The 26,933-nt window shown below is 38.0% G+C and overlaps 1 protein-coding gene across 3 annotated transcripts in view; it reads right to left on the reverse strand.

The window, feature by feature from the left end:
• Positions 1 to 213: 213 nt before the first annotated feature.
• LOC143018616 (uncharacterized) overlaps positions 214 to 26,933 on the reverse strand; it is a 124,802-nt gene continuing 98,082 nt past the window's right edge. For all 3 annotated transcript variants that reach the window (XM_076174137.1, XM_076174138.1, XM_076174139.1), the window contains 3 exons: positions 14,421 to 14,608; positions 11,245 to 11,426; positions 214 to 5,070 (listed from right to left, as the gene is read on the reverse strand). In XM_076174137.1, the coding sequence (XP_076030252.1) occupies positions 3,780 to 5,070; positions 11,245 to 11,426; positions 14,421 to 14,608 (1,661 nt within the window). In that variant the 3' untranslated portion in view covers positions 214 to 3,779. The remainder of the gene's footprint in view (positions 5,071 to 11,244; positions 11,427 to 14,420; positions 14,609 to 26,933) is intronic.

The raw sequence follows: 26,933 nt of genomic DNA on the forward strand, positions 1-26,933 counted from the left end.
ATTTCTATGCCTTTTTCTTTTTGGCTACCCCCCCGTGTAAGGGGGAAAAAGCCTTTAGTATATGTATGTATGTATATATATATACATACACATATATATATATATATATATATATATATATATATATATATATATATATATATATATAGTTGGTGCTGGTAATTATTATTCAAGGATTTATCACTTGATATAGGAATAAAAGAAACAACACTATAAACAAAAGCATATATTACATATAGTTTTGTCCTTAGAATATAAGTAATTTTTTTACCTACATTTATTATATTCAGGTATATTTCACATGATTAGTAAATAGTGAGCAAATATTGATTAAATGTAATAATTGCATAGCATTTATTTCAAACTTCACTCTCGTTCATAAGAAAATGTTTACAGTAGATTTTGCTTTGCAATATTACATACTGCCAGTGAGGACTAGACAATTTCAAGAATCAATACAAAAGTATAAGAAACACCAAACAGATTGGAAGAAATGCATATATGTGTACTCATGTCTCAGTAGAAAATATCTGTGTTGATATTTCCCATAGCAGAGGATGGTCTATATTGATGTACTGTATAACTCAGGCTTTAAAGTTCACTTTTCATACATGGAGTATTAAATGACTCCTTAGCTTTGATCACTTTTTTCTGTTGAACTATCACCTTGTGTGACAGCATACATGATAAAGTTAAATACATATACACATATTCATGTATTTATCACTTATAAATTAGGCAAATTTGGTAAACCTGTTTGTATATAATTTCATTCTGTCAGTAGGAATTTGTTTCTTGTATATGGGGTAGACAACACCAGCCACAGTTAACCCATTCAACTCCGATGACAAGATTCTTGTCATTTGGTCAAATAAAACAAAAAATCATAAAACACCAAAATGTTTGATCAAACACCAGAAAAATATGACGTCAGTCCTCGCTTCGCTCGCGAGTGAAGCGAGGACTGACGTCATATTTTTCTGGTGTTTGATCAAACATTTTGGTGTTTTATGATTTTTTGTTTTATTTGACCAAATGACAAGAATCTTGTCATCGGAGTTGAATGGGTTAAGTGCCCTCTTATGAAAGCTCCTTAACTTTAGAATATGGTGATCCCTCCTATATGCAGACTAATTGGGCCAAAGTTTTTTTTAATTTTGGGAGTGTTCGGATACACATGCTAGCATTACCCCCTCCTCCCTCTGAGTCACCACTCTGCCACTTTACTGGTACTAATTGTTTAGTTCTGAAGGAATAAAATTGGTCTACAATACTTATAAGTCATATTAGGACAATGGCAGTTCAGATATGGGAGGGATTACTGTACATTTAAACCAGTGTGTACTTTATCTCACAGCAGTTCCTAAAAGTTACATGGAACAAAATCTATCATAAATCTTAGCCTAGTCGCAACCTCAATTGAGCAGTAAGATTACTTGCTTCATTGTACCACTGACTGGAAAAAAATAAGCATAGTGGATGTTTGTTTTAAGGACACAATTGTTGATCACCAGGGTAGACAAGTTTGTAACTTTGTGGGGCATCATCTGCAATCTTCCCACTTAAGCCACACTGATATGATTTTGCTTTCTGCAAGGTTATGTTATATAAATGTTTCATATATGAAGCATATGCAGATAAAATAGCAATACTGTGCACTGCAGTCCTTGCTTTTGTAAGGGAACATTCATTCTTAGAAAGAAAGGAGTCATTGTTATATTAAACATCACAGCAACTATAGTTGAATAATATAAAATTAATAAACTGTTTCATTCCCTTCAGATAATCCATGTACCACAAAGATTTTATTCTGGACACTGTCAGAATTTATTTTGTTAACCTAAACCCAGCGATAAAGTTGGTTTTGTTTGTGTTTTTGTCAAAGGGAACTTATTTAACTTTAAAGTAATCTTGGAGCCAAAGGGATTCTTCGCCTATGGAATAATTTTCAGTCACAGTTTTCTTTTGTTACTTTATCAATAACATTTTAAGATGGAATATATAATCACATATGACTTCACAAGGCTACTGGTATTAGTTTATGAATTAAGAAAAAGAATGTATATTTTGTTTTTGCACTTGGAAATATTCCAGTGTCTATATATATATACATATGTATATTTCCTTTGTGTATATTTGGAGGTAAACCCGTTTCAACTGTCAGGCCCTGTTGTGGAGGTGTTGTGTTTTGTTGCATCACTTCTGAACCAGGCAGTGGGTAAGGGGTAGGGATGGCCCTCCATCCACAAAGAGCTAAGATATTTTTAAAAGGAAAACAGATGGGTGGAGGGTGGCTGTTAGGGAAAAGAAAAATTTAGTATATACATAGCACAAGTAAACTAAAGTGCTTCAAATCCATGTGAGTGAACATGCAAAGATATATTTGGATGTGCATAAAATAAAATACAACTAGGTAAATACACACGCACACACACACATACATATATATATATATATATATATATATATATATATATATATATGTGTGTGTGTGTATGTATGTATATTGGTAAGACAGCTTAGGGAATGGATGATAGAAACTAATTTCCTTAACATGTAGAGATACTATGTGATCAATGTCCCATCTATTGGGACATGGTGATTCTGAAGTGGCAAGGAATCACTCAATATACAACAAATCAACAAAAGGAAACCAAATAGGACAGGATTCCTAAAAGGAACTCTTAGGAAAGTGTTAAGGAAGACAATGATCTTGAGGAGGACTGGAAATGAGTTGTCAAGATAACGTACCACAGTTACCCAAACAGACAACTTTGGTAATTTTGTACTTGATCAATCTAGGTGATTTTAGTCGGCTTATGAGGAGTCCTACATCCTATGAAATATATACTAATATGAGATAAGCTGAAGGAAATGAACCCTGTTCCTTCAGGACAGGGTAGAGTAGCGGAAGAGTATTTGTATTTTGTCAATGATAACCAGGGCTTCTATCCTTGGGAACTATATCACACCAAAGAAGTGGAATTGTAGAACTTGTGAAGGAGAAGTTTAAGGAGAGTAACAGAAAAGGGTCTCAGGAAGAAGAGACAGACAAGTTTGAGACTGATGCAACAGATGCTATGGTATTTTCTTAAGTTAAAAGAAAATATTGGCTGAGTGGTGGATATTTTAAAATATTTCCAGAGTAGATGGGAAATGAAGAATGTGGATGGTTGTAGTAAAGGAATTTTTTATTGTCTTATATCTGTTTAGGAGTTTTAGTGTGAGCATTGACATGTTTCTTCTTCTTTTGTTTTTTATTAAAATCTAGGAAACCCGGTCTTCATGGATGGGGGCAATTCCCATGCACAGGGAGAAGCATTGCGCCTAAAAAAACTGTCTGTTTCAGTGTGCATGGTTCTCCATGGTCTTGGATCGCAATCTGAACTCTTGATTGACAGTTCCCATACAGATGGAGCTCCTTAGTAGGGTTTCAAAATGGCACTGAGCTCAAAAGAATCAGAAAACACAAGTCATTCATTGATTGAGGGGGTAGCTGCTGGTTGAAAAAAAGTAGAGGCTGGATACCAGCTGTATAAGTAAGAGAGGTTGAGCACCAATTTTCAAAGAGATCATAGGCTCAATAGTCTAACACCACAATTTCAGTGGTATTCTTTTTCTTATCTTGAAATGAGGAGATTAGATTGTTTTAGGAAAATGGAAAATGCCTTTGTTTTACTATTGATAGGAATTCAGTGTTTGCCAATGGTACTAATCACAAACAGGTATTGAGTATACTCGACAGGTAAAGACTTTTTAAGGTGTTCAGAGGGGGACAATCACCTCAGAGCGCAGAAGAGAATGAGCAATGGGACAAGGAGGACGAAAGTAAGATAAACAGCGACCCTTGGGTCACAAGAAGTGTTCAGTTGGTAAGCCTCCTGCCAGTGAGGTGGTCCATCAACTTCGACTACTGCCTGATCCTTAGACCAGAAGCCAACAGGTAGAGAACATTCTGTCTTGTTGAGGCACAGGTCATGGAAGGGGGCTACATCGTAGACCACCTTGTCCATTGTCAGATTGAAGAGCACCTTATTGTCAGTGATCTCATTGTCACTTGAGAAGACAAAGTAGTAGGTACCAGTGACGGGGATGTCATACGTAATGGTGTTGAAGACATTTCGGCGGAAGCTGTTGCACCGGCGGTCAGGGACCAAGGGCAGTGCCAAGAGAACACCGCTGCAGCTTGCCAGGGCTTCCTCACTACTTGAGAATGAAGAACGATGCTCCTCCATAGAGCGATCATTTGCTGTCCTTTGGTCGATGGTTCCCCGGTCATCTGCAATACCTGAAGGTTGGAGCCTTCTTCCGACCCAGGGCTGATGCTGCTCAACATGGAGACCTTCAGGGAGTGAATCTCCATCAACATAATGAAAAGGTAATCGCTTCTCATATTCATCAACCTCAAAAGCCCCGTCTTCTTCATTGATTGCCTCTGCCTCCATCTGCATGAGATCCCTTCGCTCTCTGACATTCTCCAAGAACTTTAGATCTCCTTTTGCTTTCTTTTGGTTCCCTTTTTTCTTGCCCTTGTTCCCCTTCCTTCTGCCCTTCTTCAGTTTATGTTGAGTTAAGGCTTCCTTGACTGGAACAGGAGCATCACTCAAGAATGATGGTTGGCTCTGCGGTGCATTATTGAGGTCTACAGGGCTTGTCTCAACAAGATCAGCTTTGACAGGATCATCTTCAGAATCGTAGTAGGCAGGAAGGGGCTCATCAGGATCAAGCTCAACCGAAAGGCTTCCCTCCTGGCTGTAGTGTCGACTCTGCTTGTACAACATTCCAAGGATCTCCTGTTTATTTTTGCTCATCTTGACCACCTCTTGAATGAGATTTGCCATGTTCGTTCTCCTTTCGTGAGACTGATGTTTGGCCTGTGTTGATATCCGTGGGATCGGCTGTTGCTGGGTTGAGTTGCTGGAGTCTGGCACTCCTTGAGGGACCCCTCTCTGTGGGGTGAACATGAAGTCTAATTCAGCTGGTTCTTCTGATGAATCCTCTTCCCCGATCCAGGCACAGTGGTGGAGGTTGTTCACGCCTCTAAGGATCAGCACTTGAGCACCCTCCCATCTGTAATAAAATAAATGAATACATAAATGAATTGATAAACAGATATATATATATAAAGGACAGCTACAAAAGAGACCTGAAAAAGAACAGCTTCCCATACAGAGTGACAAATATCTGGAACAAATTGGATGAAAAAATAATGTGTGGAAACAATACAAGAATTTAAGAACAAACTTGATCTTGTGAGATACAAAAACGGGACACCACAAGCATAGCTCCCCTTCCCGTAAAATACAACTAGGTAAATATACACACATACACACACATACACATCAAATTTGACATATGAACAAAGATTGGAAAAATTACAGTTGTCAACATTGGAGCAGAGAAGGGAAAGAGGCAATTTGTTGACCATTTACAGAATTATGAAAGGGATGGAAGTTCTCGATAGAAATGACCTATTAAAATGTGACAAGAGAGAAACAAGAGGACACGCAAAGAAACTAAAGAAAGACAGTTACAGAAGAGACCTGTAAAAGAATAGTTTCCCGCACAGAGTGATCGATGTCTGGAACAAATTGAATAGTGAAACAGTGAATGCCAGAACTATACACGATTTCAAGAACAAACTAGATGTGGAAAGATATGAAAATGGATCACAACGAGCATAGCTCCCGTCCCGTATAATACAACCAGGTAAATACACACCAAAAGCCCTCTTCCTGCATGTAAGGAAGGTTGACAGCCACAGCATGTATCCACCATTCACTGATTCCACACTTTTCCAAAACCCATTTGTTTTCCCTTATATCTAAGCTTATCATGGGTGAAAGGCCATCCTGTCCCCTATCCACTGCCCAGGTTAGAAATAATGCAGCAAGACAATGAATGTGTAAAATGAAAAAAGTAAGATAAAAAAAGAATGAATAGGTAAGTAAAATCAATGGTTAAACCCATTAAACTCCGATGACAAGATTCTTGTCATTTGGTCAAATAAAACAAAAAATCATAAAACACCAAAATGTTTGATCAAACACCAGAAAAATATGACGTCACTCCTCGCACGAAGCGAGGACTGACGTCATATTTTTCTGGTGTTTGATCAAACATTTTGGTGTTTTAGGATTTTTTGTTTTATTTGACCAAATGACAAGGATCTTGTCATCGGAGTTTAATGGGTTAAAAGTTGTATTCTACTGTCAGGTGGACCTCAACGTATTTTGTACTTGTTAATTTTAGCAGATAAGTTTTTTCAGGAGTGAATGAGACAGCTTGGGAGTAGCAAGAATGAAAGGAAATGTGCCACCAGGTATGCAAGGAGTGAACTGGAACACCCCAGTATCAGAATATAAACTATATTTAATGTAGCCTGTAATATAGGGACTTTAGTCTCTTTGTCATAGAGTCACACATTTTCAATATTAGAGACAAATCCAACTTGCAAAGGAATGTTGTTGTTGTTGTTGTCGTTCCCTAGACTGTCTGTCCGAGCAGTCCCGTCTCCCCAAGGAAGGCCACAGCCGAAACTGGGTTTTCCCACAAATCCTTTATAGAGTGTATGTTGTGTTGTTTGCGTGCATGATTGTGTATAATGCAGTCTTCCATTATGTGTTGTATGGTATAGGGTGAAGTGTTACATCCTGGGCAGCTGTTCACAACACGGTCGTCCAGCCTCTTCTGGTAGCTTAGAAGTGCTGGGTGGTGACCGCATCGCAGTCTGGCCAAGTGGACCCTGTCCTTTCGTGGGAGAGAGGATTCAGAAGGGTGGATATCAGGGGGTCTGGCATGCAGCAGTGTGTTGTCTTTCAGTGTGTTAATGGAATGGTGAGTGATATGATTATGAATATGTTTCCGGAGGCTGGTATTTGGTGGTTGTGGAGGAAGAGAAGAGAGTATCTGTGTGTAATAAAGGTCTTTGGGTGTAGTTTTAATGTTTCTTGGTGTGTGTGGGTGTTCTGCTATGTAGTGTAGCGGGTGTGATGTGTTTGTGGTGGCTGCAGCAAGTGTTTGTGTGCCTCTCATGTCGAGGTGGTCCTTGACTTTGAGGACTTTTGTTTCATGGTGTAAATGGTCTGTAGGTGTTGTATTTGTGCAGCCTGTAATTGTTTTTAGGGCTTTGTTTTGTATGATTTGAAGGGTGTTGTGGTGTGTCTCACTGAGATTAGGAGCCCATGCAGGACTCGCATAATTCATCACTGAGCGTATGCATTGTTTGTATATTGTTATATTAGTTTCTTTGTTTTGTCCAAATGTTGTTCCAGTGATTGACTTAAGTGCGTTAAGTCTAGGTGTGCATTTGTTTTTTATGTTTGTGAGGTGTTGTTTGAAAGACATGGATGTATCGTATGTTACACCAAGAATTTTCGGTGTGTTTGTGTGTGGTATTAGAGTGTTGTTGATGTAGAGATGAGGTATGTATTTGTGTTCTTTTGTCCAGTTGGTGAGAAGTGATGCTGTAGATTTGGTTGGAGCTATTTTGAGTCTGTTTGTGATGAACCATGTGTTGAGTGTGTCAAGGTAAGGCTGGATTATTTCTGCAGCTTTGTCTGTGTTACGATGTGTGCATGTGATTGTTATGTCATCTGCGTAGGAAGAGATTTGTATTTCTGAGGTGTCTGGTGTGGGTAAGTCATGCATGTATAGATTAAATAATGTGGGGGATAGAACTGAGCCCTGTGGTACTCCGTTCTTAATGTTTCTGATGTGCGATGATTGGCCATTATATGACACATGAGCATTCCTGCCTGCCAGATAATTGGCCAGCCATCTTTTGGTGTTATTGTGCATGTCTGTGTTATATATTTTATTTGTTAGGTTGTGGCGGGGGATAGCATCAAAAGCTTTACTAATGTCCAATGTTATAAGAAGTGTTCTGTGGTGGGGCCTATCTGAATTGATGCCATCTAAAATTCTTTGTGTGAGGTTTGTCAGAAGAGTGTTTGTGGAGTGTAGTGGCCTAAAACCGTGTTGTGAGTCAGCAAGGGGAATATATGGTGTGTGACAAGTTTAAGTATTAGGCGTTCAATGACTTTAGAGGGGGTGCAGAGAAGTGTGATTGGGCGGTGCGATGTTGGGATTGTTGGGTCTTTGTTCGGTTTTGGAATGGTGATTATTTTACCATGCTTCCAGATGTCGGGTATAGTGTTGTGTGAATAGCTGTAGTTTGCAATGTTTGTGAGTGCGTGTATACCTTGTGGTCCAATGTGTTTTAGGTGGATGTTGCTTATGTTATCAGGGCCACAGGCAGATGAGTGCTTGAGATTATGCATTATGAGTTTTGTCTGACTGTCTATGAAGGGTGTATAGTCTGAGTCTGTGGGGAAGTCTTTCTTATGTCGAATGGTGCGTCGGTCGTCACGGTGAGAAGTAAGATGGCTCGTCTGTGCAAAATGACGTATGAGTGCGTTTGCTTGTTGTCTGTTTGAGGGTAGATTATCTGTTGTTGTGATTATTGCTGCGTGAGAGCGTGTAGTGTTAGTGTTGGATAGTGTGATGCTGTTGAGTGTTTTGTACAATTTGCTGGTGTTTGTTTTGTGATCAAGTGTATTGATAAAGTTTTGCCAATTTTGTGTTTTTTGTTCATGTATTTTATTGGCAATCACAGTGTTTAGTGTTTGTATTTGGTCTGCTATGTTTTGAGGGATAGGTGTGGGGGTATCGTGTTTAAGTGTGTCACGTTGTCTGATAAGGCCTTGGATTTCTGGTGTGATGTTGGGGTTGTGTGATTTTCTGTTGCCTCTAGGGATGTATCTCTTGTCTGCATTTTGTATGATTGTATTAAAAGCGTGCACAGCATTGTTTATGTTTGTGATTGGTGTACTGTTAAGTGTTTCAAAATGTTGTTCTGTCTCTTCAGTAAAAGCTTCCCAGTTAGCTCTCTTGTAATTGGTGTAAGTGTGTCTGTGGCCAGCTGGGGTGCATCTTGTTTTGGTGGTGATGATGATTGGAAGGTGGTCAGAGCCAAGGGCTCCGACCACTCTCCATGATGTTGTTGGGGTTAGGCAGGGGGAGCAAAAGGTGATATCAGGAGAGGAGGGAGTGTAGAGGGCTTGGTGTGGGATATGTGTATGATTATGCATGTTGGCATAAGGTCCTGGAGCTGCAACGTCTACGTCGTGGGACCACCCCCCAACCCCAAAAGTTGGGGGCCAATCAGCAGCAACCACCCCTGGCCATCAGCTCTACGCAGATGGCACCGATCCCCAAGGAGGAGCTACGCCTACCTGGGGGAGTACCGCAAAGGAATGTTGATGAATATTCTCATTATCGGAAGAGTGGAGGGGGAAACATGGGTCTTTATCTGAATACTGAGTTTGTTCCTGACCGGTTTTGCTTACAATCGCTTCTTCAAAGGAGTGTCAGGAATAAACTCGATATTCAGATACAGACTCGTGTTTCCCCCTCCACCTTTCCCGTAATTTGTCCCAATGTCTCTACATTCTCATTATTGTTTCTTTTTGTCACCTTTCTTCTGTCTCACCTTGTATACCATTCCTCTGATAATTCATTATCAGTTTTCCTTAATGCCATGTGGCCTTTGATAGTTATTGTCATCATCATTTGGGAACATACATTGGGGGGGGCGTGTAGCTTTAGTCACATGTTGATGCCATTCCCCATGGTCTCTGCGAGCAAGCCTCTATACAAACCCATCCATTTCTGAGCAGCTCTTGATAGGATTGGTTGATATACTCTAACCATGGTTTTCTTTGAGCATCCCCTTTGTCTCCCCCACTGAGGGATGTCGTTTGTAGAGATAGCCTTGTAAGTGGGATCAGCATCAAGAAAGTGTGTTTTATGCCCATACAACTGAGACTGGCATTCACAAATAATGCTGGTTACACTATTCAAGATTTTAAGAAAAAACTTGATGCTGAAAGATACTAAGACGGGTCACCATGAGCATAGCTCCCTTCCTGTATAATACAACTAGGAAAATACAACTAGGTAAATACAGGTCTTGACTGAGCCTCATGGATCAATAGCTGGTTCGGCACAAGTCATACCAGCGATATCCCGTATTTCTCTGAAGGCAATTGGTACCAGAGATCTTGAGATCTTGGATCCTGTAGGTCTATATCATAGTCATCTTTCATAAATATTGACGTCATATATTCTGTCTGAACACCCATAACACCAAGACCATGCCACTTCAAAAGACTTCCTGACATGACCCATGACTTATGCAATACTCTATTAAAGTATAATAAGATTTCCAAGACCTTAATGTAATTGCCAAGTTCATGGACAGACAAAACTACATCAGCCAATAAACCCCCAGGTGCCTGGACTATAGTCTTGGACAATAAGATCTGTAGTGTCAGGGTTCTTGACTGCAAGAAGTATAGTATCATCAGCAAAGCCAAGATCAGTGACCTTAATGTTGCCAATGCATGCTCTGTAATGACATTGACCAGCAAATATCTCCAATACACAGACCATGCTAATGTTGAAAAGTGTTGGGAAGAGAACATAACCCTTTCTCACTTCTGAATTAGAGGAAAGAAGCTGGACACACCTTCACACTTCATAGCATTCTCTGTTCCAGAGCATAAGCTAGACGTCAAGTCAGTAATCCTTGCATGAATCCCAATAATCTGTAGAAAACACCAGAGCACTCCACAATGCACTAAGTCAAACATCTTTATGAAATCAACACAGCTGGAAACAACCATTATTGAAACTCATGTTGGCACTGCACAAGAACATGAAGCACAAGGATCCTATCAGTTTTTTAATCCGAGCATTTGAACCCAGGCTGCCTATGCCTCTGAAAGGGCCCAAATAGAAGTGAACTCAGCAACAGATAGGCAAACACCTTGCCCAACATACAAAGCAGTGTCATACCATAGTTAGTTGTTGTTGCAGTCCTGCCAGTCCTGTATCCCCAACCAGTGGTAGACCTTGATACCTGATACTTAGATACCACAACTGATGGAATTAGGGTCTGTGTCATCCATTTGTTTCTCAGTTTTCTCCTTTATAAATATATTTCATATTTAGTGTAGAAATCTTAGATGCAGCCATAGTGTCTGCCTGACTCCCAAAGACTTATACCCATCACTGATCATGGGCATTCATCGTGGATCTACAGACCCATACTGGGGCTCTATACTTCACTCCTATTACAAGAACCATCCTCAACTGACAAAGCTCACTTCATTCACCAACCACCACCCTTAAGTTGTGGGCCCCTGTAGGCACCCTTGTCACTGTTACTTCAGTTCTTACCTGGAGCAGGACGAGAGAGTAACTTTGGAGCCCTGCAGGAGGTTGAAGCCCCAGTACTCCTTGACATCATCAGACAGCCGAAGACGCTGTAGCATTGTGTACCTCTTTCGTTCCAGCTTCACAGTTGGAATGTCTGGGAGCATGTAGGCGTTGAAGCTGCCATTCATATGGAAGGTTTGGCTCTGTGGAGGAAGAGGAAGCAAAGGCATTATGTAGCAGGAGGAAATTGAAGTACCAGTCACTGGGACAAGCATGCAAGTAACATTCTTTAATAGGAGAAAAAGAAGAAGAAACAAGAAGCATGGCATGCATGAAGTCCAATACCAGTGAGTGTTTGCATTGCAAAAGAAGAAATCACAATATCTTAGCTGTTAGCCTGAACAATATCTTTAAGTAGAACACTGAACCATTCTAGGCTGATGAGATTTGATTGCCACAACCATCTGTCAAGATAATTTATAGTGAATATTGAGATAAGATGTAGGGAATAACAGATTCTGTATCTTTGCATTTTTGACTGAGGTCCTCCATAGGCAGACACAAGGGAACCTATTAATGAAATGTAACTTGATAAGTTGATATAAGATTTCATTCTTCGGCTCACCCATCACTACAGAAATTCGTGTGTCAGAGGTGAGGCTTAACACATGAAAAAAGATGAATAACCTTCTAGCTAAATAATGATGTACAAGAAATGAATCTCCTTAAAAGTGGCAGTTTGCCGACAATCCTTTGTGGACATTTCGCCCACGGACGTTTGGGCCAGCATTCTCATCCTTTCCCAGTGTCCAATCCCCCCCCCTTCTCCTCCTCCTCCTCCTCCTCCTCCTCTTCCTCTTCCTTCCCCCCCCTTTTCTCTCCCCGTTCCCTCCTTTCCCCTTATTTAATCTCAAGCATTTGTATTTCAACTTGTACTTGAAAAAGCTGTAATAAGCGAAACGTCGTACAAATAAAGGCTCCGTCCTCATATGGTGTTTATCTCGTCAAGAAATAAATAGATGCATAAAGGATAGAATGAATCAATGATCTAAGTAAGTGTTTGTATGAAGATGCATCTCTCGCAAACGAATTCCATTTAAAGATAAGAAGACATTGACCTGGTGCTTGATTACACAAAACCAGTTTTCTGTGTGTGCATGTGATTCACCAAGGACTTTCATCATGTCTTGGACTCTTGATCGATAACTATCACCCTTCCGGATGAGAGCTCAGAGCTTATGTATGGCACAATTCCTTACTCACCAGAGTTGGAGTGCTGGCTCACAGTACAGCAATGCTGATATTTTTTCAGCCTTGGGTGGGACTCGCACTCTGATTACTGAATTAGCAGACGAGAACAATAGCACTACACAATCACCATGTGTGAAGTGGTGGTTGTGCCTACAACATTGTAGTTGACAGAAACTAGAAAAGTAAGGGGAGCAGAAAGGGGAAATTCAAATGACTAAGTGTTTCAGAAGTATGATGGGGATAACAATTAGGGATAAGGTGAGAAATAAGGTGAGGCAGAGAGCAGGGATAGAAAGGTAGCTGGCAGATAGGGCTGATCAAAGAATAATGGGGTGATCTGGGTAAAAAGAGTGTGGAAGGTAGAGTTAGATGGGGTGAACTTGAGGGAGAGATGAAAATGGGATAAATGGGAATAAAAGGACCTCGGGTAAAAGATGAATGTTGTCTTCTCTATTTGCTCAAGAGGTGATATAGAGGAAGAATTGCCATGTAAATGAAGCAGTAGGGATAAGCCAGGTTAGGCTACTGGGCCCTACTGTGGATGTGCTATGTCTTGCTGCATAGCTTCTGTCCCAAAGTATGCATCTACCCTTTACCTATTCCACTCCCCCTGTTTCCCTCTCGTCTCAGTGAGTGTTAAGTACTGTACTGAGTGCAGCAAGTCACCCCAGATGTGAGAAATACAGTCCATACAGAGGCAAACAAGTCTCTTTTGTATGGTCAACTGATCAATTGCATGGAAATTTTTCAGGTGGTATAGAATGCCTAATTACACCAAAGCTGTTTTAGTGGTAGTTGGGATACGAGTTTTCCAGTTGAGTTGACTAGTGAGGGATTGCCAAAGAATGTTTAGGTTGGCAGAAGAATGAATGTATTTACTACCAGAAAAATGAGATAGTTCTGTAAAAGATTATGTCAAATGGACAAGTGAGGGTGGCGTTGAACAATATTAGGTTATCTCTGCCCAGATGGATGTGATAGAAAGGTCAGAAAATAGGTGTTCTGTGGCAATCTTTCTTGAAAAATGGGGCTCAATTTAATGACTTAGAATTGCTGTATTATTTGCCTAAGAGTATCGATGTGTGGGTAAGTGAGTTATATATGGGTAAGAGGAAATGGAGTTGAACCCTGTGGGGCACCAGAGGATGTAGACATAGAAGAGTATTGGATGATTTCCTAAACAGCAAGAAAATAAAATGCATGGGATCCCATTTTGTCCATAGTCCAGCCCTCATCCAAATAGAATAGTTGGATATCAGAAAAAAAAAAAAAAGTAATCTGAAGTTCATAAACATCTTGAAAGTCTAGGTTAACATGTCGGCCAGTCTTAATGTTAAGATAAACTTTTATCATATTTATAAGACTCAAGATTACAATGATTTGTTATCACCAAGACCACTGTTTTCTTATACCTATCTTCAAGTATAAGAAAATAAAACTTTCTTTATTTTTTATAATAATCTTTTATAGTGAATTGTTGACCTGAAAATTCATCATCAATGATGGACCGCTCTATCCCTTAAGCGAATAGTACAGCATTTCCCATTTAGGTTAGAGCAACTCAATGTTAGGTGTTTTTTATAGTTTGTTATCAAGTGATGGTTTTGTTATTGTCAAAATATAATGTTATTTAAGTTTATTTTCCTATGTACACATTCAAGCCTTTAGAGGAAAAAGTAGAACAATATCCCTCCATTTTCATTGTGATTCTGATCCTGGTTAAAAAGATATATATATATATATATATATATATATATATATATATATATATATATATATTATATATATATATATATATATATATATATATATATATATATATATATATATATATATATATATAAAATGTTTGAAATGTCAACAGTATTCACTGTATAGGAATCCCTTGACAAAGAAGAGATAGAGAGAGAGAGAGAAACAAGGATATGAACAAAAGAGAGACCCACCTGGCACCATAGGCTTGATCCAGAGACGTGTCTTTGATCCGTTGGGGCCATTGAGAACTCGTGTGGCGGGTATAAAACCAGTCTGGCATACATAGGGATAGTCACGAGCACAACGGGGACAACCAGTGCGAAAGTACACAACCGAAATAACCGTCGCGGTCCTCGGAGAATCCCCTCCTTCCCACTATCTGAAAAATGAATAACAAGTGAATGAATTTATAGATATGCAGACAAGTAGATCAATAAATGGAATATAGGTTAATAAATGGGTTAATAAACAGATTACTGGAATAAAAACAACTAGTACTTAAAGCCGTACCGGTTGTATATTCATTTATTTTTTTTATTTTTATTTTATTTTTTTTTCATTATTGCAGCTGCTAGTCTATGCATACCACACACCCCATTCCCCAACGCGCGCGCACGCAGTAACGGGATGGAGGTACGTATTACACTTGTGGGATTTTATTCGAAGTGACGCCAAAAGATTTTATTAAACCGAAAGAGAACTCTCAGGCTCATGACCTCTGGTGACACCCCTATGGACCAGAGCCATTCGACATCCTTTTGTGATTGAGGTTGATCTACATACTAAGAATACCAATCAAACCTTTCCTTTTCGTCCAGTATGACTTCAGGTCCTTCGGCAGGATATTTATTCCAAAGATAGAAGCGCTGGTTAATGCCTGTGAGTCAGTGGCGGATCCAGGGGTGGGTGGGGCTGAGGGGACTGAAGCCCCCCACCCCCACCCCCACGAAACTTGTTCTTTCATTACTTCATTGGAGATGTCAAGAAACCTGCCTCGCGTACACTGTACAATATGTGGCAGAAAGCAGTAATACAGTGGCAGAATTTTTTCCCCAGCATTTAACAAAACAAGTCGGTGAGTATAACAAGGATATTCAACACATTCTTGGGGGGTAAATATCTAAGAATGTAAGATTAAGCATTTCCCGGTATTTTGAAAGAAACTAAATCAAATGAGAACAAATACTTCAATTTATATTCAGAATCACCGCAGTCATACTACGGAGTACATTTGTTTAAGCGTCATCTATGTTTACAAAATTCAGGTTAGCCCCCCCCCCCCTCTTAAACGTTGTGGAGGGGGAAGACCCGTTATCTTGAGTAAGTATCACCTTACGACATCCAGAAAGATGTGTAAATATGATGACTACTCTACAGATTGACTAGGCCGTGGGAATCAGCTGGTGGAAGACCTACCCAGCTGGATAAAATCGTCTGGCAATAAACAAAATATAATATCTAAAGTATGTCAATGTGTTGATTTTTACCTTTTGAGGGACCGTACCTTACAGCTGGGGGAAATATTTATAAACATGAAAAGGTTAGTATCTTAAGGTGGCGGCACATTAGGCTAGCATGCTACTTGATTTTGCTACCTTGTTTGAGTAGAAACAACTTCGGTTACAATATTCTAGACCAGTGGTTCTCAACCCCAGGGTCGCGAGGGTGTTTTTGAGGGTCGCCAGAGGGTATTTTTTAACTTTTTTTTTCATTCAAGTTTCAAATGTATTTAAATTCATTGTGCTTGTAAATATAAACTGAACTATAAAACGAAAGTTTATAAACATTATGCAAGTACATAGAAATATAACATGAAATGGTTGAATTTATTATTACAATTAGGGTCGCGACTCCAGGCTAAGAGTGGATTTAGGGTCACAGCCAAAAAAGGTTGGGAAACACTGTTCTAGACTTTCGCAAGAACATCTGAACAATGTGTCTAACATTCGTATTTTAGGTTGAACTTCTCTTAGTTGGCCATTTAGCTTCTCACTATGACGGAAGATTAATTTGACATCTGGAATTTTGAAAAACAAAAGATCGTAACCGAAGTCGGTTTTACTCAGACGAAGTTGCAAAGGCAAATAGCATGCTGGTGAGAAATGCTTAGTGTGCCGCAACCTTTAGGATTATTCCGAAAGTGTTTTGGTTGACTTTCAAAAATCTCACTACATTCAAGATTCGAACTGATGTAGTCACGATTTTACTGATTTTCGTTGCAAAGTTGTGTCGTTATGATTTTTTTTTTCAGGCAACACAAGTGAGGAAGTGAATAGGAGAAGAGGGTGGAAAGGGAACTGGCAGATAGCTTGATGAAAGATTATTGGAATGGTTTGGGCACATGGAAAGAATGAGAGAAGAAAAATTAGCAAAAAAAAGTGTGGAAAGCAGAGGTGCTAGGAGTAAATATGAGAGGAGGACTGAGGAAGAGATGGGGGTGAAGGGATTGAGCAATAGGAGAATGCTTGTTGAGCATGGAAGGGAGGGGAGAGGTGAGAGTGGGGAACGGTTGCGTTTTGATGATATTTTGGCGCAGCCCGAAGGAAGGGAGGGTCGCCGGGTAAACGAAGCGACCTTGGTGTGGATGTACTGTGTCTTGCAGCATTGCCTCTGACCCGGGCAGTGGGCAGGAGACGGGGATGGCCCTTCATCCACGAGGAGCTGAGACGAGAGGGAAACAAGGGGAGTGGAATGGGTGAAAGATAAATGCATACTTTGGCTGGATACCTCCCATAGAAGGGTGAAGAGGCCCTTGGAATATACAGTAGATAGGTAGTGTATTGCAGTCATACACTCCACAGGATTATTTTATCTATTTATTTACTTACGTACTTGTATATCTATTTATAATAATTTCGTTTATTTATTTGTTTATTTTCTTATTTAGTTATTATTTATTTGTGTATTTGTCCGAATCCGAATCGTGTTCTGAAATTTAATCGCGTCAGGATACATATTCAATGCCGACTTACTTCGTTATGACTCGAATGCAAATCGTCTAAGACTTCTTGCTATTCCTGTTGGTGCTCAGGTCTCCAGTGCATATAAATAGTTAACGTAACCCCTTGTAAGTCAAACAGTGTTCGTTAACTTAATGGTTGAAATTTTTGGAGACATATAAAAAAGGAAATAGTGCTGCGTACATACGTAATAAGTTTTAGCCTTGGTCGAACCCTCTAGAGACCGCACTGCAGCTAAACGATGAGATAGGAACTTGTCATTAGAATTACACACACATACACTATATCTATTTATATATATATATATATATATATATATATATATATATATATATATCTATTTATATATATATATATATATATATATATATCAACAACCACAATGCACTTTAATTCTAAGCCATCAAAGGCCAGCATGCAGAAATTGAAATGTGGTACTGCCCAGGTGCTGGCCTTTGATGGTTTAGAATTAAAGTGCATTGTGGTTGTTAAAATGTATCTCTAATCACTGGGATCCATTCAGTGTTGTACGTATACATACATACATATATATATATATATATATATATATATATATATCTATATATACACTTAAGATCATTGACGCCAAATGTGCAGTGACATCGATAGAAATTGCTCACGAGAAAGGCTATGCCCAAAAATTGTGTATATAAATATATATATATATGAATATATATATATATATATATATATATATATATAGACACACACACACACACATTTGCAGTCAACCGAACATCGGTGCCCAGAATTGTTTACAAAACAAAAGAATTTAGCATTTCATTGTAGAATAGTATGGGTTTGTTTTCCAATGGAAAAGTTTGTCAGTGAAGTTTACGAACGCGTATAATATATGTATTTACCTAGTTGTATGATAGGAGAAGGGAGCTATGCTCGTGGTGACCCGTCTTTGTATCTTTCAGCATCAAGTTTTTTCTTAAAATCTTGAATAGTGTTTGCACACACTGTTTCTTTGTCTAATTTGTTCCAGGTATCTATCACTCTGTGTGGGAAGCTATTTTTTTCAAATATCTTCTGTAATTATCTTTTTTGAGTTTCTTTTCTTGTCCTCTTGTTTTTCCATTGTCCCATTTCAATAAATCATTCTTATCTAAGATTTCCATTCCTTTCATAATTCTATAGATAGTTAGTAGGTCTCCTCTTTCCCTTCTTTGTTCCAGAGGTGGTAATTCTAATTTGGACAGTTTTTGTTCATATGTCATTTTGGAAAGAGTTGGTGTCAGTTTTGTTGTTGCTCTTTGTATTCATTCTAATTTTTTTATATTCTTTTTTGGTATTGGGTGTCCATAGCGTTGCTGCGTACTCGAGTTTTGGTCTTATTAGTGATGTGTGTGTGTGTATTCACCTTGGTCTTTGGATCACGTGCTGGGCTCGTGATTGACAGCTACTACCCTCCCGGAAGAGAGCTCAGAGCTCGTATGACCGATCTATGGGTAATGCTGTGACCTTATACGCACACACACAACCAACTCCCCGCCCACGAGAGTTAGAGTAACGACTTGAAGCGCAGCGATACTGAAATTATTTCAGCCCTGGGCAGGATTCGAACCCGGACCGCGGTAGTGAAAGTCGGGGACTCTACCAACCGCGCCGCTGTGTCGTGTGTGTGTGTGTGTTTTTTTTGCCTCGTCAGTGGTATTCTCTCGGAAGAAGACCAAGGTCAAAAGATTAAGAGGGAAAAAGTAGATCAGGTTCATCACGCAGCATAGCAGCATACCTGACCTCCCCTTTCCACTCCGTTGCCGCATATCTGGTCCAGTCACTGTGTTCTCGGGACTTCCAAGGTACTCTACTCTCTATCACTGAAACTTCTAGACATTCAAATTCAACGGCATTCAAGACACCTAGGAGCTTAATGTACTGTTGGTCCTAATATATAGTGTAGGATAAATGAATAGTAATAGTAGATAGTAATTTTGGGTTGAAATTATAAGTTTATTCAACATATTTTTTTTTTGTCATGTAATATAGGAGAAAGGTGTCTTATAAAACGCAAATTCATCCAACAGGTTGATTGATCATATAAAGAATATATTTCATGTATTATCATTTGCTGAATTCTAATGCACGGAGCAATTTTTCAAACGCGTTTGTCCTTAGATTGGACTTTAGTAACGTTGTCTCTTCTTGTTCTCGGTCCAAATATTAATAAGAGGTAAATATTGGACTAAAACAGTTTCTTTGTGTTTTGAGTTGGGCTTTCTTAAATTGGGTAAAGAGCTATTTTTCCCTCTCACATCCTACTTCCAACCTCCATTTGAATAACTAGAGTAGGATATCGCTTACAGAAATCTAGATTTCTATAAAAACATTTCATCATTATGTCTAATAATCGTATAGGTATACAATCCAAGTTCATTATTCAGCTTCGCTATATATAACGGAAATATAATTCGATACTTGGAGATTTGAAAGACGAGATATTGTCGTCGAAGTCGTTTTCACTCGAACGAACTCTTTACTGTCGTGAAAGCCCAGTGTGATTACCCATTTTGGAACAAACATAGGGACAACACGGGTAGCCACAAATCCTAGCGTGACATGAGTATTAATAGTTTGTCAGAAATAATTAATCGGTGCTTCTCCATTCAACATCGTACCGAAGAGATGGAATCGTTGAGGTTGTAAAAGAAATATTTCAGGAGGGCAGCGGCAGAACGAAAGGATAATATAAATTACAAGAGATCAGTATTCATTTTCTGATTGCAGATTTATATCCACACATAAAGGACTGTCACTAAGTTTTGAAAAGTATTGAATGTATGATATTTATGTAGTCCTCATACAAGGAGAGTGGTTCTCTACCTAGTGGTCATTTTAGTGGTGGTATATTGAATGAGCAAGGGGTTTCCAGGAGGTTAAAGAACAGCATCACATAAGTGTGGGGATGCATGAGAAAGGATGTAGCACAGTTCATGGAGAGGGTTGCCAAATGGGACCCCAGACCAAAAATTAGTGGGAGTTAGTACAAAGCGGTTCGACTAAATGTGTAAGGGGTTTCTCGGAGGTTAAAAAACAGTAATTCATAAGTACGGTATGCACGAGAGAAGAAGTAACACAGTTCATGAAGGAAGTTGGACGAAAGAAGTTAAGTATTTATTAGTAATACAAGCATATACACGGTAGTATCAAAACATTCCGTTTACATGTGATGTATTTGATATATATATATATATATATATATATATATATATATATATATATATATATATATATATTTATGTTGGGCAACAAAGAAATGTATTTAGTATTCAAATACATTTGATTTACGTCCCTCCACTGATACAATGAGGATATTGTAGGACGCTGCATCACTACCAAGAGTGTAACTCCCAATACCTCAGCACTCCTCAGCCCTCACCCACTCCTCCAACTCCCACCCCTCCACCCAAGCCTGATCTATCTGCGAAGTTGCTGGACGTCTTTTGGCAAATAACAACATTCCAAAGGAGGTGCACTTTATATTTTAATTTTGTATCTAAATGCATGACGACCAAGACTTGCTCCCTGCATATCAAATCACTCTTTATATAATATATATTTATATATATATATATATATATATATATATATATATATATATATATATATATATATATGTGTGTGTGTGTGTGTGTGTGTGTGTGTGTGTGTATTACATATATGTATATATATATATATATGTATATATATACATATATATGTATATATATCTTTTTTAACCACATATCACTTTTAATTTCATACAATCGCAAACGAGATAGCGTATTGGGTTACGTCAATGTAACTTTGTTACGGGTTAGCTGGGTTCGAATCCTCGGCTCGTCCACGTTTCAATTTCCAACGGATACCTCCTTCGAGCGATTCTCAGTCTCGTTTGCGATGGTATGGAATTAAAAGTGATATGTGGTTGAAAAAGATATTAATTGATCACTGGGAACCATTCAGTGTGTATATATATATATATATATATATATATATATATATATATATATATATACATATATATATATATATATATATATATATACAAGCAGCCATGGTAAACATAGAGATAAAGATATTACCTTCGACAAAACAACAAGAAAAACATAACAGCAAAAGAATAAAACTATATATGTTCGAGTTGCAAAGCTTATTATACTTGTGATGTGCGTAGCTGTCAGCTTTGCACTATGTGCTTGGAAAGCCTGGGCAAGTGGGCTGCCACCAGTGTCTTTTGGGGATTACCGAGGTCTTTCGGTTTGCGAGTTGAAGGTGAACCTAGTATCCCACCACATGTAACTAATTCTTCGAAAAATTAATATGTGAATTAATAGATTAATTAGTAAAAAATTGAATAGGTACATATATGAATAATATAAATAAATACATAAAAATATGCTCATGTGAGATATGCCCATGAACTGTATGTGTACACACACACACACACACACACACACACACACACACACACACACACACACACACACATATATATATATATATATATATATATATATGTGTGTGTGTGTGTATGTATGGCAAGAGTGGTATACAGTAGGTAAAGTCCAGGAAAGAGCAGAAGTATATATATATATATATATACATATATATATATATATGTATATATATATATATATATATACTGTATATATATATATATATATAATATATAAGTACATATATATATATATATATATATATATATATATATAAATATAATGTACATCTCCATCTGCACCTTTTACCTTTTCTTCTCTACTTGATTCGCCTCCTCTTCCTCTCTTAATTTCCTTCCAAAACAGATTTTTGGAAAGGTGTGCGAAAGAAGAATGTTGAAGATAAATGTGGGTAAAAGTAAGGTGATAAGATCTACATGGGGGAGAATATGGCAGGAAATTGATAGTGAGTGTTAAGGGAAAGAGACTATTGGAAATGGATGGTTTTAGATACTTGGGTGCGAATGTGGCGGGAAAGAGAGGAGTTGAGGTGGAGGTAGAATGTAGATTGAGAGAAGCAAGTAAATGCCATGGGGGATTAAAAAGCGTAATGAGAAATAGACATTTGGGAATGGATGCTAAGAGGAGATCATATGAAGGAGTGATTGTGCTGACAGCACTACATGGAGCAGAAACATGGAAGATAAGAGAGAAAGAAAAGGGGAGTTTGAATGTGTTTAAGATGAAATGCCTGAGAAGTATGGTAGGGGCTACTAGGCTGGATGCAATAAGAAACAAGTTGAATATGAGAGCGGGGATGGAAGGGGAGTTGGGAGATGGGGTTGATGAAAGAGTATCGGGATGGTTTGGACACATGGAAAGAATGAGTGGAGAAAGATTAGTAAAAGAAGTATGGAAGATAGAGGTGGAAGGAGTGAACATGAGGGGGCGACCAAGGATGAGATGGATGGATGAGGGTAAAAGGGGCACTGGGAAAGAGGGAAAATGTCTGTTGAAGAAGGAAAGGAGAAGACAGAGGATAGGGGTGAGTGGAGAATGGTTGTATATGGATGATGCTGTGATGCATGGAAGGGAGTGGGTGGGGTATGAGGGTGTGGGGAAGTATGAATGGTATTTTTGACGCAGCGCTAAGGGATTTCTCCCCGTCTTCCCTTTTTCTGCATGAGGGAATGGAGAAGTGTGGTCGCCGATTAAATGAAGCGGCCTTGCTGTGGATGTGCTGTGTCTTTCCACATTGCCTATGACCCAGGGCAGTGGGCGAGATGCAGGGATGACCCATCATCCAGGAGGAGCCAAGATAAGAGGGAGGGAGGGGTGACGAATGAAAGTGGAGTATGTGGGAATGAAATGGGGGGGGAGTGGATTTTATGCCTTTGTTTTTTGGCCACCCCTCTCGTAAGGGGGAAAAAGCCATTGGTATATGTATGTGTGTGTACATGATATATATGTATATGTATATATACATGCAGCTTTGGTGGTCCACTAACGGACTACCGATCTATCCAGTGGGAAACGATACATCTTCAGTATCTCACCAATGTGATCTTGCAGTTACAAGCTTTAATATACTTTTATTCTTCTTTTTAAGGTAAAATATCAAATCCTATTTTTCCTTTTTTCCAGATAGATTATTAAACTCAAAGTTGTCTAAATGAATATCATCGTTAAATGTTACGGACGTGAATGATATTGCCAGACGGCGTTCAGAATGAGAGTAAAGGTACCACACAGCATGTGCGGAGGGGTAGAAAAATGTGTCTAAACTAGAGGTGCGAGACTAGGTTTATAGAATCGTACTGAACTACATATCTAGTTATGTTTTTGAGACCATATATATTCAAGTTTATAATAACACGCTCTTTTTAATTGATTTATTCGTTTATTTTATCGACATTTAAAGATATAGATAAGCGGTGAAGTGTGTTAGATTTTCCTTTCCATGAGAATATGAATAAAATAGATTAGATGAATAAACAAGTTCACGACCTGTTTCCGACCACCTTCGACCGAAAATCAAGCGATCGGTCGGCGACACAAAACCTGTGCAAGCAATTGAAATGGAAAAAGTTAATGTGGTTGATAAGATGAAAACCTATGTACTGGGGACTATTCAGTGTTTATTGTAATCTGTCTGTCTATCGATCTATCTATTTATCTATTTTATTAACCGACTACCAGCAACTTCCAAAGGCTACCTGCAACTGTCCGGTCGCCGGTGGTCGGAAACAGGTCGTAAGCTTGATGTGACTGGGCCCTTAAGCATTGCGAAGGAGAAGATTAAAGATTAAACGTATTGTGGGCCACAAAACACGTTTGCGTCAATCCACCTTGCCACAGTGACTTTGATAACATCTCAGCACCTAGTTGCTTCGTAATAAACACCACTTCTAGAATCTAGTGTCAACAACATGTTCTTACGCTTTTCTAGTCTTTTAGTAACAACGTGTAAATCGAGAATAGTATATATGTATACACACAAATATATATACACATACATAATATACTGAAGGGTTAGAAATGAAAACGGAATCCATTTTTCTCTATGCACTTTTTTCATTCATTTTGTATTCCTATTATTGGGAATCTCTTGCAATTCGGAATTCTCCAATATCTGGAACGATACTGCACTGAACCTCTGGAATACGGATTGTGTATGTATGTATGTATATATATATATATATATATATATATATATATTATATGATATATATATATATATATATATATACACACACACAAGTATAACGCGTTTCGTTGGGAATATTGGAACGTTCGAATCTTAGATTTCTGACAGAACTATTTGCAACTTGTACATATGTCGTTTAAGGTGGCAATAACACGCAATTCATTAATCACGCAGGATGATCTTTATATAAATTATTATTATCATACTGAATGGCTAAATGATATATATATATATATATATATATATATATATATATATATATATATATATATATATATATATATATATATATATATAAAGAATAGTCTCTATTACGATAAGTCCGACTTTTATCATAAGTAGATAACACATAATATCATGGAATATTATCAAAACATTGGGATGATCAAATGGAGGTATTCAAATGGGACAAGGGCTTAAACAAGGGTGATGCAGACAAGGTTACCATATTAAGAAAAGAGGGCAGGACTCGTAGTAATGGATTTGAATTAGACAAATTCAGATTTGAGAAGGAAATAGACAAGAGCTGGTTAATCAAGAGTGATTAACGTATGTAACCTTGTAGTGACCGCTGAAACTGTTGGTTGTTTCAAGAAAAGGTTAGATAACTTCATAGATGGGGATGGTAGGTGGTAATGGACATAGAACTGCCTAGTGTAGGCCTTATGGTCTCATGCACTCTCCTTCATTCTTATGTTATTATGTATCAGTTTTGTCTATCAACTGGCTGGTATGCGACCATCATTACGGTGTTTGTAAACAAACCAGCTCACTGGTCTAAACGACCCCACCTTTTTTTTTTTTTTTTTTTTTTATCATTTTTGTTTTTGTTTATTTATTCATTTATTTTTTGTCTGGGGTTTAGGGGTATGGGGGAGGGTCTGGTGGTTATGGGGGTTGGGGGGTTAAACCCTAATCTGGACGAGGTAATTTGGACGACGCGCTGATACCTGGTTGGGGTTTTATGTACGGCGGCTCAATCTTATTTGCATTTTTTGTCTTCTTTTTTTTTTTTCTTTCTCCCTCTCTTTATTCTTTAACAGTTTTTTTTTTCATTTATATTCTTTTTATTTTATTTTATTGTATTTTGTGTTTATCTTATTTAATTTTTATTGTGTTTATTTTATTTGTTTTATTACATTCTCGTTTAATTCCGTCTTATTTTATTTTAATTTTATTTCTAATCTTATTCTATTCCAATTATGGAACAATGATTCCACTTTTTTTTTTTCTTTTTTTTTTTCTTTTTTTTTTTTTTTTTGCGAACGTGGCGAGATGTCTAGACTCTAGTGGATCCTGGAACGGCTCAAGTATTTGTTTTTGTAACTGAAGTTCAGTGTCATGAACTTTGTCTTCGCCAGATCGTCCTCCCAACGTAACGTTTGTAGAGGACTGCATAGGATTTTCATTACAAGAAGGTACTTGCTCTAGTGTTTTTTGTCAGCGCTTTATAGAGGGACGCAAAAGAAATATGTTTTGTTTTTTCAGGTTAGGTAAGGTAATAAAACTTGTAAAAAGTAGGGGGAATGGTTGCCACAGACAAGGATAGCCTGCATGATCAGGATACATAACTAAAAAACATCAAGTAAATAATAATAATAATAATAATAATAATAATAATAATAATAATAATAATAATAATAATAATAATAATAATGATAATAATAATAATAATAATAATAATAATAAAATAATAATAATAATAAAATAATAGTAATAATGATGATAATAGTAATAATAATAATAGTAATGATAATAATTATTGTTGTTGTTATTATTATTATTATTATTATTATTATTATTATTATTATTATTATTATTATTATTATTATTATTAATATTGAAAACAAAATTTAGAGTCATGGTAGATTAAAGATGGGGCGGCATACTAGGCTAGCATGCTGCTTGGTTTGCTACTTCGTTTGAGTAGAAACGACTTCGGTTTCAGTATTCTAAACTTCCTTAAGAACATCTCAACAATGTGTCAAACATTCGTATTTTAGGTTTAACTTCTCTTAGTTCGTCATTCAGCTTCTCACTCTATGACGCAAAAGTAATTTGACATTTGGAAATTTGAAAAACAAAAGATCGTTACCAAAGTCGTTTCTGCTCAAACGCAGTAGCAAAAGCAAGTAGCATGCTAGCCAGAAAGGCCTAGTGTGCCGCTACCTTGGCATTTAGCGCTCTAGAATCGGTCCATGTCTAACTTGGCGCAGATTCCACAAAATAACAGAAATTACATTAGCAGATGAAGAAAGAAAATGATCAAATGTAAATAATAATATAAAAAAACAGAGTGATGATAAGGCCCAAATACAAAGAAACTTGAGAATGCCGAACCAACAATATGTCAACATTAAAGAAGAAAATCTTCTCACACACACACATACACACACACACACACACACACACACACACACACACACACACACACACACACACACACACACACACACACACACACACACACACACACACACACACACAGGGCTGAAATAATTTCAGTATCGCTGCGCTGCGAGTCGTTAATCCAACTCTTGTGGGCGGAGAGTGTGTGTGTGTGTGTGTGTGTGTGTGTGTGTGTGTGTGTGTGTG

The sequence above is a fragment of the Oratosquilla oratoria genome, chromosome 35 (genome assembly GCF_046742065.1).
Source record: "Oratosquilla oratoria isolate Oo_2021 chromosome 35, ASM4674206v1, whole genome shotgun sequence".
NCBI lineage: Eukaryota > Metazoa > Arthropoda > Malacostraca > Stomatopoda > Squillidae > Oratosquilla > Oratosquilla oratoria.